The following is a 19798-nucleotide window of genomic DNA, read 5'->3' as shown; positions in this document are numbered from 1 at the left end:
TAAATTTGCTCAGAATGTTGATTGTTGGCTTACAGAAATTTTTATGCATAAATTGTTATATGATTTTAATATATATTTTGCTGCAGTAACTTTTAAGTAATTATTATTTATGTGGAACTATGACAGCAGAGTTGTAATTAAAGGGGATTACATTGTTTATTGAAAGAAAACAAGACTTGCGGTACGTTTTAAGATGTTTATACATCATTTTTGGTTACATATGCTGTTTCACTATTTGCATTGTAAAACATTATTTGTCTAATCTTAATTTTACTATCATGACTAATTTTTACCATCATAACTAATTTTTATTATCATAACAGTGGAACTCTTGTGTTACTTTGTGATAAGTTAAGTTGCAATCTAGTTATAACTTATCTACTTATTTATTTATCTATCTAGTAAATATTTATAAAAATACATATTCAACTATGGACTGAACTAACTTTTAGGATAAATGGGACAAGAAAACACCAGAATTAAAAAATGCCCTGATAGAGTAATTTACCCAATTTTGCTGTGGCAGTCAGCCTATTAAAAAAAAAAGAGAGAGAAAAGGAATAAAAAAAACTTTCATAATTTAAAAAAAAAATCATAATGCATTGAATATTCACTTTACATGGATCTTATGGATTTAATGAATTATTTCAAATCTGCTTGCTACCAATTCCATAAGCTTAAAAATTTTTAAATAAGTACTACATTTCTATAAATCAAAATGGTTAAAATATGCTTTGAAGTTTAAATCGCCATACTGAAATATTACTTTTTGTATTTTTAATTTAAGATTTTAAAGCTTTCTTTTTCCTTAATTGATATTAAGAACTGCTTTTATCAAAATCCTGAAATTATTATTTAGCATAATTCATTCCATTGCAATGCTTACCATAAATACTATAATCAGCAATCTGGTGTTCATCTGCATCATCCCAGTTTAAAAACTCGATCAGAAAAATATCCAAGAGTGCCATCCCTGAAGTTGTACTAATTCTGCATTCTCCATGCTCAGGTGGGGTATTAATAATTAAGAATATCGATGAAACACCATCTGGAATATCTGGATTGCGTATAGAGCCAATCACCTCCACAAGAAGCACTTTAATGTTTGGATTTTCCACAAAAAAAGTTTGATTTATACCCATTCTTTCTAAATCAACTAAATGTTAAAAAAAAAGAATAAAATTATTGAATCATATAATAATAAACACTTCTATTAATGGCATAGCCTAGCAATCATCCTTTTGTTTTCTTTACACAGCCTTTCGTTTATATATGCAGGAATATTGACTTGGCTTGGAATGAAAGTCTGTTGTGTATTATAAATCTTTTAACAATCCATATGGAGTTTCACTAGTAACTGGAATTTATTTTGGGCATTTCCTTTCATTAATAATATCTATAAATTGCTGCTTAAGAACATTTTGCTTCTAAAAAAATTTTTTCAGAATTTTCAATTCAATCATATTCTTACTTTTAGGACTTGAAAATTTACACCATAATTACACTCTACTGTTTGTAATATTTTAATTCTTGTTTCACTTTATTTTTAGGCAAACATGTATACTCCTAACTGCAAGTTTAACCTTTTACTGAATCATAACAACAATTTACTTTTGTGTTTTTTAGCTGAACAATACAGTATACTCTCTTTCTCCTACTTATAAAATAAAGGGATTTTGAAATTCTAACTTAATCTACAAAAATCAGGTAAGACATGAAGAAATGCAATTTTTTTTAATGTATAATGCTAGTAATGTAACATAATTCACAATTTCGAAGGATGGCAAAAATAAAAATCATTATTTTACCACTGAAAAATGTAGTATGGTTAATGTACCACTAATGAAAATAAGGAAACTGTTAGAAGTAGAGCGGAGACAAATTTAAGAAAGGAATACAGGCATAGAAACAAAGATGAGTTTGAAAAGTGAGCTAAATACTCTTTGCCAAGAGAAGTACTAAAATAATCAAGCAGATGAGAAAGATAAGTATAAACATTTGGATTTGAAATAACTATTTTCATCCTTCATTCTTGCACACTGGTTTGAAAAACGTATGCAGCTGGTCTTGTCACAGTTACTGTAGTAATTCAGAACTTAAATGGTACCTTTCATTCCATAGTTTTGCAATAGATTGCAAATAACTGAAATGGTGGCCACTGAATCATCAGTTAAGGGTCAATACTGTACTTGTATATTTAACTCTTTCGCATCGAGAGAGGACCAAATTTGTTTTCCGCAAACATCGAAAACACCCATGTGCACGAATTTCTCTTGGAATGGTTGTCCTTTCCCCATGACAAGTAGAATGCTACAGCACTAGCAATAATCTATTTAAGTAAATTGACAACTTCTTTTTTGGACGCTTTCATCAATGTGAGCAGTTTCCCCTTGGGATAGGATTGCAACTTGGGACATCAACAGCTAAACAGTGACAGTAAACAAAGGAGAAAAAAGGTGATTTTAAATAACAGAACTACTTTTAGTCTCTTCAAAAGAATGACTGGCATGTCACTTAATAACTCCAGAAAGCAACAAGCAATGAACTAACATGTTGGGGAAAAGCACTAAATAGAAAGTGTTTCGGGCATTCGGGCAACCTGCCGATGTCTAAATGGTCAGGCGTTTTGGGTGGCTTTGATGCGAAAGAGTTAACAAAATTATGTTAAATAATCTCCACAGATTTTAATTTCATTGGAGCATTTCCAGGAGCAAATTTAATAAAAATTAATTTTATATAAAATTAAAAAATAATAATTATTACCATAATGATTTTGTCTATTTAAAAATCTCTCCAAATATTTTCATGGATTATATATAGTTATCTTAAATTTTTCAAAATATTTAAGGCAAAAGATAATTGTGATATAAATAAGTTAAGCAGTTAAAGACATTGTTTCACATTAAAATGGAAGTCATTTAGGTCCAACAAGTTTTATTTTACCTGGTTTCAACGTAAATGCTTCTTGTATTTTCTAACTAAATGACTGCGTTATTTTAATGTGTTGAAAAATACACATTCAAAATAACAAGAAACAAAAAAGAATGTAGAAGTTGAAAAAATTGTCATCTTTAGATGTTTTAGGAAAACTTCAAAATTTGGTATAAAGTAGAATTTAGTTTCTTCTGTCACAACATATAAAATTAAGAATATAATAAAGTTGGTCTTTTATATGTCACTGAACTGCTTGTACATAAAAAAAAACAACTCTGTCTTGGGCACAGGAATGTTTTGAAAACAACTCTGTCTTGGGCACAGGAAAATATTTGATATGGAAATCCTACTAAATTATGCACTAATAGTCTTTTTACATTGTTACTTTCAATTTTAACTTTTAAGCAAAATAGACCAAAAATACATATAAAATACATTATAATTATTTCAGATATGTGTATACAACACACCAATGAAAAACGAAGTCTGCTTTTCTATGTACTGATTACTCTACTTAAAAATACAAATTCAAATTATATGATAGTCTTGGCGGTTTTGTTAAAATAGCCCTATTTTAAATTTAAGCACAATTTTTTGCATATATCATGAACGCGTTTCATGGAGGGAAAATAGACCTTACAAAACCTAACAGCTATAAAAGATGTTATACGTAACTAATTTTATGATTATTAGTTTCAAAATTGTACATAAATTTAAAACTTTTATCAATCTAAGTTAATAATGGATATATTCTTTGAATTTATTGTTCATAACTGAACTTTGTTAATTAGTATTCATTTAATAATCCCATCCTATTAATATTTAATTCAAAACAAAGTCATAAAATAAAGTTTATTGAAGCAAAAAAGTTGATCTTTTAATCAGAAAATAAAATTAATATAAATGAGAAAAAATATTTTTAAATTTTAGTATATTACATTGCGGCGGACCACACAGAGATAAGTAAATCGTGTGTGCGGCCCCTGCAATTTACTGCTCCAAGCCTTTACCATGTGTCAGACGACATGTTTTTGACATCGCAGAGACATATCTTCATGCCTAGTGTCAGGAGATCTTAGCGTTCTGCACCATGTCTGACGTCAAAGCCTCTCGATTTCAGGAGGGGCGACGAACCAATGATCTGATTTTTCCTCTGATATTGTTACAGATATAATGAATCAGAGGATGTAAAATGCTACTATAAAATTAAGGAGGCATGGTTAATTCAATCTGAAAATTTTCGCAGGATATTGGATATTTATTGGAGTAGCATCAAGAGAAAGCTCCTGAACTCTTGACTAAAGAGACCTATTATGCTCTTGAGCTCTCGACTAGAGAGAACTTCGTTAGCAGACTCCTCATGCTACGAGGACTATAATTCATTTTAATAGCTATCTATGAATTATATATGTATATATATGTCTGTCTGTCTCTCTCTGTGTGTGTGTGTGTGTAAAGAGTTCTAGCAATAATAAATATCTTTCAGTTTAAAACTAGGAGTATGCAACTTCGCAAACTTACCCAGTCATTACAAGGAGTCAGATACCCTACCTGCAACCACTCAGCACAGGGTAATCTGAGAATCACTCCCACAGTAGTGACAGGAACCCCCCCCAATATCATTTTAAAATATCATTAAAATATGCTTTAATAATAATAATAAATGCCATAGAATACAGAATCTTATGAACTGATCAGACACCCAATAATACATTAGGATACAATAATACAATTACAGAAGGAAATTGACTCAGTTCATTAGACATGTGTGTGTGATTATGTGTGTGTGTGTGATTATGGCAAAGCCTCGAGGGCTATCTGCCTAAGGGGAGGGATGCCTTCGTGGAGGACTTTCTAAGGGAAACTGGCTCGTATACACGTTACACATGGAAAAAACCACGAAAACACCCATGCAGCCAGTCTGTTCGAGGGATTCCAACCTCGGACCGAACTACCAGTGTTCAGCGACTTTACCGCTGGTGGGCCCCCATTAGACATATATGAAAGATAAAGTAATGCTATTTTAATAAAATAAAAAGTAATTACTACAATTGAAAATCATTACTCTTTAAATTCAGTAATTATAATAAAAAAAAGCAAAAACTTTATTTTATAAAATAAAAGGTATGCCTCATAGTTACCAAGAGCATGATCCTTCCAGTTTTCAACAACATTTTTTTCCATTGTATTTAGATCAGATGCATATATATGCCAAGTAAATGTTAAGTCATCATCACAATCTTCAGTGCATTCTACAGTCAAGGGAATAAATGAGCTGGGATTTATATATTGGCCTCTCACCTGAGGAATACAAGCTACTCTTTTTTCACACCTAAAATAGATAAATTTGTCTTGAAACTAAGTGACATATTCGGCACAAGATCGTGCAGCAGCAAAAAAGTTTAAAATGTGACAATTGCTTACACACGTACACATATGCAGTAAAATTTTTACCATATTAGAATATAAAAATGAAATGTTAAATTAATGTATTAAATATCATAAAAATGCTCTTACATAACACGTAAGCTTGGAGGCCGATTTTTAATAACTTCTACAATAAGATGACCTTCTGTCACTTTATCATCATTTTTAATTACAGCTATTATTTCATACATAGCATCCCATGTCCAGAAAGTGTCACTTTTTAGCTCATAATCTCGTGATCCTATTTCCATTAAACCTGTCAAAAAATTTAAAAAATAATATATATGTATATATACTAAAAGAATGTAACCATATAGATACAATTGTAATTTGAAAATAAATGAATAGCTGAAAACACAGAACATATGATTTCAACTTTTCTTCACTGTTTTTTGATTTATTTGGCACAAATTACCATACCCTGAAACTTAAAAATGAGGATACCAGCATGATCTTGAAATGTAAAAAGAGGATAAGCATACTAGACCACTAAACTTTAAATAACATCTTACAAAATTGCATAATTAATGAGAGTCATCAAATTTCACACAGTAAAAATGAAGTCTACTTAACATGCTTGTTCTCTAAAATAAATCTGGCAATGCATATAAAAATAAAATTTAATAATAATAATAATAATAATAATAATAACACTTCACTATTTAAACCAATTTTCAGCCACCCATGTTCCCCCAAAAAATAACTAACACCATTTAAATAGCCCATGAGTATTTCTTTATTGACCTGATATGTTTTAAGATGTCAAAATACATTAAAAGTATAAATGCGATATGATGCAAAAATGATAAAGTAGTTTTACTTTGCTGTAGCTAACATTTCATTGACTCCATAGCAAAATGGCTTCACTGATTAGATTGAATTAAAAATGTCAATATTTCGAAATAAATATCATGAGCAAGAACAGTGGGAAACTTTAGTATAATTTTCAAGAATTTAGAATGGTATTTGAGAGTTTTTGAAAATTTGTATTGAAGTATTGAATTTGAAGTTTTTTTATGAAATGATGCAGTTTATGAGTTCTGAACAACCACTGAGTGAATTTTCAGCAGTATTTTGGAAATGCTCATCTTATTCATCCTGTCTCTTGTGGTGCAGAAATGCAAATCTAACATTTCATAATATCAGTTTGGCTCCCCCTGGATGCTGTGCTCAGGAACATGTCCACCTTGACCTCCTCTAGCTATGTTTCTGTTGGGGTGTAGACTTAGCTTCATTATTTAATAATCCAGACATTTTTAAAAATTTAAATCCACAAATTCTATTCCAAAATATTTACATTGTTTTTAAAACTTCCTCCCAGACATTAATTTAATCCTTAAAAAAATAGACATAAGGTAGCTCTAATCTGATATACTGTTATGTTGAAACATGGCGCTGAAGAGAAACTAAGATAAATTCTCACATTACTCTGCTAATCAAGAATAGTTATCTGAAGTCTACCTATATACATAATGCTTTTCAAAAGGAAAAAAGAAAAAATGCAGAAAAGTGCACTTTGCCAGTTACGCTCCTGGTGTTAAATTATTTCTAGTTAAGGCCTATAAAATATTTTCCAAACATTGAGGTAGAATTAGTCATATAAAATTTTAACAAGATTTAATGATAGAAGAAAGTAAATCATTATGCAGTTCAGATTTATGATTAAAATTCTTCTTAACTAAATATGTCTCAGCTGTCAACAATAAAAATGTACTAAGTTATGTTTTTAATCCTTCGTCAGAGAAATTATAAATTTTAATAATATTTTATCTATTTTTACTTACATACTGAGAAACAACTGTTACTGTCAGAGACACTGTCAGAGAAATTATAAATTTTAATAATATTTTATCTATTTTTACTTACATACTGAGAAACAACTGTTACTTTAATTATATCACAAGAACCGCAACAGATAATTATATTTGCCATCCTTGAAGCCAGAAGTTTCTGGGTTGTGCTGAATAGCAGCACATTTTCAAAAGAATTCCAAATTGACTTCAATTTGCTGTATAATGCATGAATCAAGTTATCGAACCATTTATAAAATCACTTTGATGTAAAATATATTAAAATTTAAGTAGATATTTTAAATTTTATGAAAAAAGAACATAAAATAATTATGTTCTTTGACTAATTTCATTTTGTAATTTTCTTATACTTTTATCTGAGAAAATCTCAGTTAGGAAAGGAGACTTTAATTTTTCACATATAGTGAAATTATGGTGAGAATTAATTTAAATAATTAACACACATTCAATTGTGTGGATAAACTTGATAAATGTAATAACATACCATATGCTGCTGCAAAACAAAATTAAATACAAATATTTATTGATTAAATATGGTTGAATTTTCGTATAAATTTCTACAAATATCTACAATAGAATAAGATAATTCAGATAAAATTTAATTTAATGAGAAAATCACAAGGAGTAGAGGAACGAAATTTGAAAAAATTTAAGTTTAATTAATTTAATGAATTTCATTTACTGCTAAAAACCACTTTCCTTAATAAAGGCTAAGAATTAAAAACTGAAAGATTAGCGATCTACTAGATGTGACGGAAAACGGGTAGAGTTAGTAGATGTGAAAAATGCTTCAGCAGTCTATATCAAAAGAATTATGATTAATTAACTACAAAACTTAATATATTTTTACTCATATTAGCTCTATTTAATCTCTTTCAAAATCTTAATTATGTCAAGTTTCCTAATCTTATAACATCTGTATCATAAAAAGTAAATTAAATAAATATTCAAGTAATACACAGTTCAGTAATTTTATTTAAAGCAATACATACCTGGTCCCTTGCCAAAGCAGCCTCCTTTATATTCTTCTTCTTTGATTGTTGAGCGATCAGTAATTGGACCAGAAGGATTGTTAGTATCATATTTAAATTCACCTAACTCTGTTAAAGTTTCATCTTTATCAAGTCGCAGGCAAAACCACGTCACTTCAAAATTCTGCAAGGTTATTTAGTAGTGAGATATTTAATTAAATCTTAAAATAAAAGTATTCCTGCTTGAACTCCAAAATTTAAAAAAAAAAAAAAAAAAAAAAAAAAATTAATACAAAACTATTTTTAACAACTACAGAATATGGGGGGGGGGAAGAAAGGAAACAAGAAAAGGATAGAATGTTTGCAATAAGGGTTTCAGCATACATACTTACAGTTTCAGTTTTAGAATAAGATTTTTAAATGAGAGACAAGTGAAAGCAAAGTGGTAAAAATCAGAAATATAATTCACTATACAGGTGAAAAGAAAAAAAGATCTTTTTATTATATCAGCACTTGATTTTTCAAATAAACTCAATATTATTGAATTTATATATTTAATAACTTTCTTAACATTTTGCATATAAAACCTATACTATATATTAATTTGAAAATATTGTAAATTTTGGCCTGTTTAACTAAATTGCTTTTGTTCTAAAGTCACCATATACATAAAATTACTTTAGACCATAAAACTGCAGTTTTATGTTATGTTTGACCATTAACTGCAGTTTTATGCAGTAAAAGTTTTATTCTGTTGATTGAAGGAAAATGCAGCAATTTATTTTTTCATTAAGATCCAGTTGAATGGCTTGCATAAATTTCACATCCTTCATTTCTTTTGGCTATAAAAATAACTTTTTCACAGTGTGTACAAACTATTCTAACCCTCTTAATATTTGGGGGTTAGCTCTGAAATATTTATCAAAATGATACACTTCTTCAATCGTAATTTCTCAAAGCCCTGACATTTTAAATTGGAATTTTTTTTAACTTTGCTATCAAAGCTTAATAAATTATTTTTTAAAGTAAATTTCAACTTACAACAAAACAACAGGCAATCTAGTTATCACCAGTAAAAATGTTGGGCAAAAAATGGATGCAGGTAGTTTAACACTAATGAAATAAATACTCAAGACATCTTAGGTGATATATTATACAGTCAAAAGTCGTTAATTCGGACACCCATAATCCGGAATGATCTATAATCCGGACCTCAAAGCTAAAATCTTTCTGCGCATGCGCCGCATTGACGCATGAGCATAGGCGTTTTACTCGTGCGACCAAGACATTTACGACTGCGCATATGCGTCTGCGCAAGTGCAGAATACGTTTTCGCGTGCGCGTTTAATGTATAACGGACGTTATACGCTAAAATTATCTAATTATCTATTTCAGTTAATGTTGATGATTGCGTTGTTCCTTAATCTTCGAATTGGATCCGGCTTATTATTTTTTGCAGACTGTAAGAGCAATTTTCTAAAGTAAGCTTGAACTTTCGATTATGTCAAATAGAATTTCCGATTCAAATAGAAATTCCTAGCTCCCAAAGGATCTAGAAAACGAAAGTATGTTTCGATGTCCATCAAACAAAAAACGAATTGCTACAAAAAATGGATAAAGGCATATTCTTTGTTTATCTAACCGTTCCGAAATCTGTTTATCAATTTCACGCTGCTCTGCGCGGGGGGGGACGTCGCGGCGCGCAATGAACTGGAAGTATATTTGTCAACACTATCGTTATCTTCAGGGCAGATGTTTTTATTTTATTCCGCTTATAATTCCTTACTAAATGTAGCATTTAATTTCGATGTACTTCGTCTTTGATATGATTTAAATCAAATTCCTCGTCATTATAAATATCACGAAAACAAATCAAATAGTTTTCTGGTTGCAATTTTCTAATTTCGACTAAGCGTAAGGTATGCTTTACACATCCGCGCGTTAAAAGAAATGTTTAATAAAGTAAACAAATAAATATTAGGCTTCTTTTTTGGTAAATTTTGATACCCTTTAGATCATAATTGCTCATTTTTTTATAAATTACGGTTTCATATTTTTAATTTTATAATTTCTGCATGCCATCTTACCAGATTTAAACTGATGATCTATAATCCGGAATCGCCGAAGTCCCGACGAGTCCGGATTAAAGACTTTTGAATGTATTATATACAATACTAAAAATGGTAGAAACTTTTAAAATTTATTGCAAGAACTGTCGAATCACAATGCCAATTAGCAAGTACTGTGATAGAAATCAATGGTATATTTTGCATCTCTAACATTACGAAACAAATAACTTTACCAGTCCTTTTAAATTTTCTTTTTATAAAACCAACATATCCTACTATATATCAACAAACTTTATATGTCTTGCATCTTCTGGCATGATAAAGAAGACAAAAGAAAAGAGGCAATCAGTTGAAATGAAAAGCTTTTTAATAACACATTCAAATACAAAGTGAAATATCAGCCAAAACTGTCATTAGAGTTTTAGTCTGATCTAACACTCTACCCAGCAGGAAAAAAATGGATTTGACTTCTAAGGGGAAAAGGGGAAAATTTTTCCATCAACCATAGTTCAGATATCTAAAAGAATAGGCCCTTAAACAAACTAATGCAAAAGCGTTAGAACATTTTCAGAATTGCAAAACTAAAAATGAAGCTGACTTCAAATCACTGAAAAAAAAATTTATAGGAACCCTCCATTAGCATCAATGAAGTGGTAATTTAGATAAAATTATTTTCAAATATAAATTACATTATTCCAAATTATAAATAAAATGCAATTACTGATGTTTGTGTAATATTATGAACAGTTCATAACATGTATTTTAATGTATAATTTTACATAATGATCATATGAAATCTATAAGACTGATCATCTCATGGTAATCTTTATAATTTGATGGCTTTTGATCAATTTTAACTGGCCATCACTGACACACAACATGAAATATTAACTGCACGTAGTAGCAGCAAAGGGGAAAATTGGGAAAATTGTTGTTTTCTTTGCTAGAATGGACATATGCAGTAAATTATTTTTTTAAATGATTATTTTAAATGATTAATGACAGATCCAGCAAAATTACAATAGCTGGTTCAGTGAGAACATTAGTAAACCAGGTTGTAAAAAGATCATTGTATTGCCTCAAAAACAAAGAACTGTAGATTAAAGATGATGATCATTAAAGATAATAAAATAAATAGTTGAACTGAATGCCAAAAACTAAAAACAGCTTAAAGTTAAATATGGAAAATGTAATTCATGCAACTGTGAACAACAGGAAGTATTCTCAGTGGTTCACCAAGAACTCCTACATGGTTGTATTTCAGTGCACAAAATATTTATTCCCCTAGTGCCAGTCACCAGTTCCAAGTGCATAAAATGGTACAGCAACCTCCAAAATAGTAAACTGAATAATTGGCAGTATATAGTTTTTGTTGCAATTTTAGAATAAAATGGTAATATAAGCAGTTAGTAACGAAGATCCAAATTAATGCCAAACACCATACTGGAAAATCTACAGTTAGTGAGTGTAAATAGTTTTTCAAAATTTTTTGGCTCACTGAATCCATATTTTAGGTTTATTTTGTTCACAATACACTTCAAATTAGTTCAGTCCTCTTACTCTTACATTAACGATATATTAGATGCAGTGGTGAGCTATGAAAATTTTAACAAAAGAGCTTGCACTTTATCTTATAAAAAAAATCAAATTCCAATTGCATGCTTCACTTTTTACAAAAATGGAAAATCCAAACAATTTCGCACAAACAAAAAATAATAAAATATCTCAGAAATAAAATAACAAATAAATTTAACTATGCAGCACAATTTATGCCATTGTTCCCTTCTTTCACGTCAATTAAATTTCTAGATTCTAAATCTTTGTGATCCTGTTTTGAAGATTTTACATAAGGTTTAGGAAGGTTTCCTGCTTAAAGGAACTATCACTAAATTTGAAACATATTATATATTTTAATATCTTCTTGTAGAAATAGTTCTCATCCAGCCGAAAACTCATTCATCTTTAGAACTACAAATTCAGATAGTCTCCATCATGATCTAAGCTTTCTTAATACCATTAGGAATGTCATTATTCATTTTTCCTGTCAAAGCTTTTTCAAACAAAATATTGGAAATCATTTATTTTTATTTTAAGTTTTAATATGAAATTAAATTGCTTATTATACTTTCATCTCCTAGTCATGGACTTCTTCCATTTCTGGACAGCCCACCAAAACAGCCGAATAGTAAAGTCGTTGAATATTGGTAGTTCGTTCCAGGGTTCAGATTCTGACAAACAGGATGGCTGCATGGGTGTTTTCATGGTGTTCCTCATGTGTAATGGTATATGAGTCAGTTTTCCTTCGAGAGTTCACCATGAAGACATCCCTTCCCTTAGGCAGATAGCTTACGAGTGCTTTGCCATAATCAAGTAGACAAAAATCAAACCATCTCTGGATAACAAACATTAAAAATTACTTTTAATTCTTCATCATTTTCATATTTTATCTTGCAATTACTTAGTTGCAGTAACCTGCTCTTTAAAGATATTAAGATACATATACACTGGCTATCATAAATTAAGGAAAAATCACAAAAATCACGATTACTGAAAAAGTTACATGTAGAATTTAATGATGACTTACCCACAATATACAACACATAGTAAGGTATCAAACAACATAAAAAGAAATTACCAGACAAATATGGTAATATAGAAATTAGCACATGTATAAAATGTACAAATCAAAGGTGTCAGTTTGCTATAGGAAAAGTACCTTCAATATGGAATATGATCGCTTCTAGAAGCGATACAGCACATACAGCGATGTGTGATCCTTTCAATTATGCGGTCTATTAGTTCCATAGGAAGAGAGAACCATTGCTCTTGCAAAGCAGTTGCAAGCGCGACAAGGGTCTGAAGGGCTATATTGAGAGCAGCTAGACATCCCAAACGTGCTCGATAGTAAAAACTAAAGAATCCCAAACATGCTCGATAGGATTCAAGTCCAGGGATCGCGCTGGCCACTCCATGCGCATAATTGTTTCCTGTTGAAGATAATCATCTATGATGTGAGCCCTGTGTGGTCTTGCGATGTTGTCCTGTAACAGGAAAGCATCACCTATTGCCCCGGCATATGGGCACACATAAACATCAAGGATGTCATTTCTATAAATCTGAGCATTCACGGTTCCCCTTGGAAAGACATGGAGGTCTGTGCGTTTAACCAAAGAGATGCCACCCCAAACACAGACACTGCCCATTCCGTATGGATCTCTTTCACGGATGTTTGACAGATGATAATGGATTCTAGGTTCTCTCCATATCAAATAATGCCTACTATCGCTTTTTAGACTAAACCTAGACTCATCCGTAAAGAGAACCACCCTCCATTGATCAGGCGTCCAGTGGACATGTTGTCGTGCCCACTGAAAATGGTCCCTTCTATGGCGTGATGTGAGCGGCCCACAAAAGGCTGGTCGCCTCGCATACAGACCACCTTCGTGAAGCCTTCTACACACAGATGTTGACACAAACCTTCCAGTGGCTGCAGCAAGGGAGGATCTAAGAAGAGTCAGAGTAGCGGTTCTATTCTTGCGTGCACATAATGTCAAATATCGGTCATCGGCGCTCGTCATAGCAATTGGCCGTCCTTGGCTGAACCTCCTAGATGCCGAATCTGTGGTTTGAAATTGCCTCCAAAGTCTATGAACCACAGAAGGACTCACATTTAGCCATCTGGCCACTTCTGACTTGACTTTGTCCTGCCTCTAGTCTTCCAGTGGCTCTCCATCGGAGTTCTGCAGGTAAATGATGCCTGGAGGTCATTGTTACGAATTGGCTATCTCAGATTTCTGATGTCACAGTCACAGTTAAATATGTGGGCTTGCTCTCAAACATGGACTTTTATGCTCCTCGCATGTGACGTATTCCGAAAGCAGCGCCACTAATTTGCATATCGCAGTTTTACACAGTTACTCTTACTTGGCAACACATTCAAATTTTACATGGTTTGGCTTATTTTTGAGGGAGTTGTCACTATTTTTGTGATTTTTCCTTAATTTATGATAACCAGTGTATAAGGAAGCTTTCTGTAACTTTTCTTGTACTTTGTTAAATTTATCCTTGTTTTCAATCATTACTTTTTCAAATCGTTTTAACTGTACAGAATTAATTTATTTACCTTAAGCAAATAAAAGAACAAGGGGCTCACAAATTAAAGGGAAAATTTAACAAAGGGCACATGCAGGCTTCCTATAGTTCATAACTGATTAGATATCTTTTAAATGTAATCTGTAAGACTGACTGAAAAAAAAATCAGAACTTTCCATTATTTATTGCACTTGCATTGCATTTATTAATTTAAATCCATCACTCAAAATGAAAACAAAATGGTAACGATTAAAGATTTCTCAGCACATTTGCCGTAATAAACCTATAAACACAATCAGATTTCTGCCACTGCATAGGTAGTGACATACAAAAGAAAAATATGAATGTGTGATCCTATTTTTTTAATTTTAGGTTAATATAGTTTGTACCTTCCACTCCTTGTGAATAAAAGAAAACCAACCAATGTATGATTTGAAGGAAGTGTCAAGTGATAGGATTCTTGAAAAGATACATGATTGTAATACAGTCAAAAGTCTTTAATCTGGACGTCCATAATCCGGAATGATCTATAATCCGGACCTCAAAGCTACAAACTTTCTGTGCATGTGTAAACCGTTTACGCATGTGCATAATACGTTTATGCATGTGCGTTTAATGTACTACCGATGGTATAAGCTAAGCTAAAATTATCTAATTATCTATTTCAGTTAATGTTGCAGATTGCGTTGTTCCTTAATCTTCAAATTGGATCCGGCTTATTATTTTTTACAGTCTGTTAGAGCAATTTTATAAAAGTAAACTTGAACTTTCGATTATGTCAAATAGAATTTCCAATTCTGGAGCTGCCAAAGGATCTTATACAGCGAAAGCATGTTTTAATGTCCATTAAACAAAAAGTGGAATTGCTGCAAAAAATGGATAAAGGCATGAAGAAAGTGACAGAGAGGTGATTTGTTTCTCTAACCATTCCGAAATCTGTTTATCAATTTCACGCTGCTCTGCGGGGTAAGAACGTCGCGGTGCGCAATGAACTGGAAGTTGATCTGTCAGCACTATCCTCATATTCAGGGCAGATGTTTTTATTTTATTCGGCTTATAATTCCTTACTAAATGCAGTATTTCATCTCGATGTACTCCGTCTTTGATATGATTTAAATCAAATTCCTTGTCATTATAAATATCATGAATACACATCAAATACGTTTCTGTTTGCAATTTTCTAATTTTGACTATGCGTAATGTATGCTTTACGCATGCACGCATTGAAAGAAATCTTTAATAAAGTAAACAAATAAATATTAAGCTTTTTTTTTTTTTTTTTTTTTTTTTTTTTGTAAATTTTGATACTCTTTAGATCACAATTGCTCTTTACTTCATAAATTACGATTTCATATTTTTAATTGTATAACTTCTGCATGCCATCTTACCAGATTTAAACTGATAATCTATAATCCGGAAAAACCGATAATATGGAATCGCCGAAGTCCCGACGAGTCCGGATTAAAGACTTTTGACTGTATGTATGTAATAAAGAAATGTTTCCATGTTTTAGTTTTAAAATGTTAAAGAAACTAAATTTCCTGAGTCTGTTCTTAATGTTTACTTGTTTTTTAATGGTCACCTTACAGCCCTTTCGACTACTAATGCCACTATAGTTCTCCTCAAGAACTAATATCACCACTGTCACGTCGCGAATTTTAATTATTAATATGTGTTTTAAGTTAGCATTATTCTAGTTTTTTTTTTATTTGTACTCATGTGTATTTTAATCTGGAAAAAAGTATTCTGAAGTTATTAAGGCTTTATTTAACTCGTTATTCTTGAGTAGAAATTGTAACAAAGGCGAGAGAAGGTTGAGAGGAAACACATCTGGTTTATTGGTTTATGGCCTTTTTACTAACAATGGAGGCACTAGGGTGTTGTGTTCTCGCCTTTTACTAATGGCATTTGAAACGAAGATAGTCTCGCTTTCGCCTTGTTATATTTGCAATTTTGCTAACTTCCAGACAGTGGGGTAGTTGTGAGCTTAGGTAATTGGATTCTCGTAAAGCTTAGTTCCCGCTTATTATTTGGGGGGTCCACTTCAGTTACTCTGTTTTTCCTGAGTACAGATGTTGGCTCATTGTGAGATTTTTCTGGTTTTTGATTCGTCATGGGAGTGTCATTTTCTCAGTTTAGATAAAGTAAAATTCTGGCCTTGGTAAGATTTAATTTGATGATTTTTTGTAGGCCTATGAGCTTACAGAGGTGGAGAAAGAGATTTCCTGGGAGGTTTGCACCTTATTAGAGTCATTCTGATTCTGATTTTCAAGCTAAGAGAAAGAAAAAGGAGAAAAGAGTGGGGGCTTCACCCCTTGCAAGTCTTGCTCTTGCGAGCCTGGCTATTGAGTCGGATTTGGAGACAGATTTGAGTTGTGAAGATGTGGTGTGGTGTGTTGTGGTGGTGTATTTAATTAGGGCAAAGCACACTAGGGCTAACTGCCTAAGGGGAGGGATGCCTTCGTGAAGGACTTTCTAAGGGAAACTGGTTCGTATACACGTTACACATGGGGAAAACAACGAAAACAGCCATGCAGCCAGCCCGTTCACGGGATTCGAACCTCGGACCAAACTACCAGTGTTCAGCAACTTTACCGCTCGGCTGCTAGTGGGCCGAGTTGTGAAGATGTAAACAGTAAAAGACAAAGTTCTGTGGGGCTTGACCTCCTGCAGGGGGCTTGTGCCTCGGTCTGAGGTGAGGTTTCTTGCGGCTTTCCCGCTGATGAGAACTTATTCGAACGGAGAAAGCAAAATTTGCAAGGCAAAATTTGATTTCTCCGTTTCATCGTGTATTTTGGAGAACTTGAATAGTCATGTTTGAGACATTCCAGCTGAAGGAATTTGTCATGAGATACAGATTTATTACAGAAGGAGGTATCATGCTCCCCTTGTTCGTGAAATCAATGGACGTGTCTGAAAGTGTTTGGGGGAAAAAAATCATTTGTCTTTGCTCATTTCACAGTGGATTGGACACTAAAGATCCTTCAATCCGGAAAAACTGTCTTCCGTCTGTAAGTGAAAAAATTTTAAGATTATTTTCTCTCTTTTCTCTGTCTTCCCAAATGCCATGATGGTCTAGTTAATAATGATTTATCCACATACATAAATTTGTATTACTTATATAAATTAAATATTGCTAGCTGGTAATACTAAGAAGTGATTAGAAATTTTAAGGGAATGACCAGTTTATTTGGAGAATTAAAATATGTTACACCTTCTTAATTTGTGAAAAAAAATTTAATTATTAATTTAAACTTTTTAATTATTGTAAGCTGAAACTTGTTCAGTGAAATTTGAACTTATATTTTCATAGTAAAAATATGTGGTAGGGAACACTGATCAGTTACCTGAGTATTTACTAATAATATTATTATATTCAAGAATTTAATAAATGTGTGTTTAAAATTTAATTGCATTTATGTATTTATCTTGTGTGTAATTTACTGTGGTCTGTCATGCCCTCCATTTGTTTGAGCCGAGAGGTTTTTTAAGAAGCATAGAGTTTTATTCAATTTAGGTTATTGATTTTTCCTTTGCATAGGTTACTCACAATGCGAACCTAAAATTTAACTTATTTTACTACCACTATACGATTTTATATTTACTACCACTATATGATTGATTTTATATTTATACCACTATATGATTTTATATTTACTACCGCTATACGATTGATTGATAAATATGATAAATGTGCGATATGAATTATGATGTTTTTATGACTATGTGTGTATATATATATATATATATATATATATAGTTTTTGTCCAGCACCACAGTCGTTTTAAGTTCAAAGTTATAAAAGCATAAAACCCCTAATTTTTTTTATATTCAATACCAACATAGGCTTCCACTGGATTATAACGTCGACACAGGAGAACTATGATCTACACAGTAGAATTACAGTATATAAAAACAAATTACTGATTATATAAAAATTGACCCACAAAATGCATAGAATGGGAAAAATACTGCACTTCTTCAAAAATAAGGCCCCCAGATTATAAACATTTTAGGATATATTTTAAGAAAAAAATATGCAAGTGAATATATGATGAGAGTATGATTCTAATTAGAATTCATTTGATTCTGATATGAATATTAGAATGAAAGATAAGCTACATAGTTAAATACAATATTTGACTGTGGTACAGAAATAAAAACTAGGAAAAGTCAGTGAAATTTGTAATGTTATTTTTTCAGGTATAATGACTATTATAGTGGATATGGGCCTAAGCTGAAATTGCTCAGCTAAGTGTTACTATTATAAATTATAGTAAAATTTAAATTCTAATTAAATATTTCACTTTTTACAAAAACAAAAAATCCAGATAATTGCGCACAAATAAAAAATAAAAACAATAAAATATTCCAGAAATCACATAAAATAACAAGTAAATTTAACTATGCAGCACAATTTATGCCATTGTTTTAGTTAATGTTTAGTTGTTTTAGTTAAAATAACAAGTAAATTTAACTATACAATTAATGCTATTGTTTAAAGGAAGTTGTGCAGTTTATAGTAATTACCCGTGTGGTTTAGTTAGTGCTTAAAAAAGTATAATTATATTATATCGAATACTAATTTAGGAGTCAAACAACAAAAATCAGCGTTATATTTTATTATTTCCACAGGACTAGTTTCGATGGTTTTACCGAACCACCATCATCAGCTGCAAAAGCGCAAATGAACGAGATAGGATATAATGATCACATAAGATAAGAAAGCCTGGACAGAAAATAAGCTAGTAGTGCCATCTGTTGATGAAACCAGAACTAAAACATAATTTCTTTAAAGGCCGAAGGCAAAGAAATCTTTGCCTTGCATTGAAAGAAATGCTTAATAAAGTAAACAAATAAATGTTAAGCTTTTTTTTTTTTTTTTTTTTTTTTTTTTTTTTTTTTTGTAAATTTTGATACCCTTTAGATCCTAATTGCTCTTTATTTCATAAATTATGGTTTCATATTTTTAATTTTATAATTTCTGCATGCCATCTTACCAGATTTAAATTGATGATCTATAATCCAGAAAACCCCTAATCTGGAATCGCCGAAGTCCCGACGAGTCCGGATTAAAGACTTTGTACTGTATATAATATATTTATTTATATTTTCTAAATTTATAAATATTTTAGCAAATAATGAATGAAAACTAGAGCCTCAAGAAGATGCAGCATGTAATTTGGTCTCCGAAATCATCACTAACTCTGTGCCACACACAAAAAAAAAAAAAAGGTTCATTTGCAAACACATCATACAGAAGCCCATCATCCTTTCAGTTTAACAAGATGCATGAAGCATGAATGTTGTTAAACAGCACCCAAGATCCAAGGTTACTATACAATAAATTGCAAAAATAAGGGCAGCAAATTCTTCAGAACCCATAACAATAACATCTTATAGGATCTTAGACCTTCCCAATATCATCCTACAGGATGAAAATTCACACAATGGGAGGAAGACATTTAATCTCAAATAATTAACATTGATGTTA

General features: G+C 31.4%; 1 protein-coding gene across 1 annotated transcript in view; it reads right to left on the bottom strand.

Moving 5' to 3' along the window:
• LOC118197714 (uncharacterized) overlaps positions 1–19798 on the bottom strand; it is a 232343-nt gene that overhangs the window by 86194 nt on the left and 126351 nt on the right. The window contains exons 19-22 of the mRNA XM_085825691.1: positions 8165–8327; positions 5452–5617; positions 5076–5266; positions 887–1156 (exon numbers count right to left, since the gene is read on the bottom strand). Of these exons, the coding sequence (XP_085681817.1) occupies positions 887–1156; positions 5076–5266; positions 5452–5617; positions 8165–8327 (790 nt within the window). The remainder of the gene's footprint in view (positions 1–886; positions 1157–5075; positions 5267–5451; positions 5618–8164; positions 8328–19798) is intronic.

Source organism: Stegodyphus dumicola, chromosome 10 (genome assembly GCF_044657685.1).
Source record: "Stegodyphus dumicola isolate Sdum_Otavi_A_Nest chromosome 10, ASM4465768v1".
Taxonomy (NCBI): domain Eukaryota; kingdom Metazoa; phylum Arthropoda; class Arachnida; order Araneae; family Eresidae; genus Stegodyphus; species Stegodyphus dumicola.
Note: the sequence above shows the minus strand (reverse complement) of the source record. Positions and strands in the feature narration are given on the sequence as shown.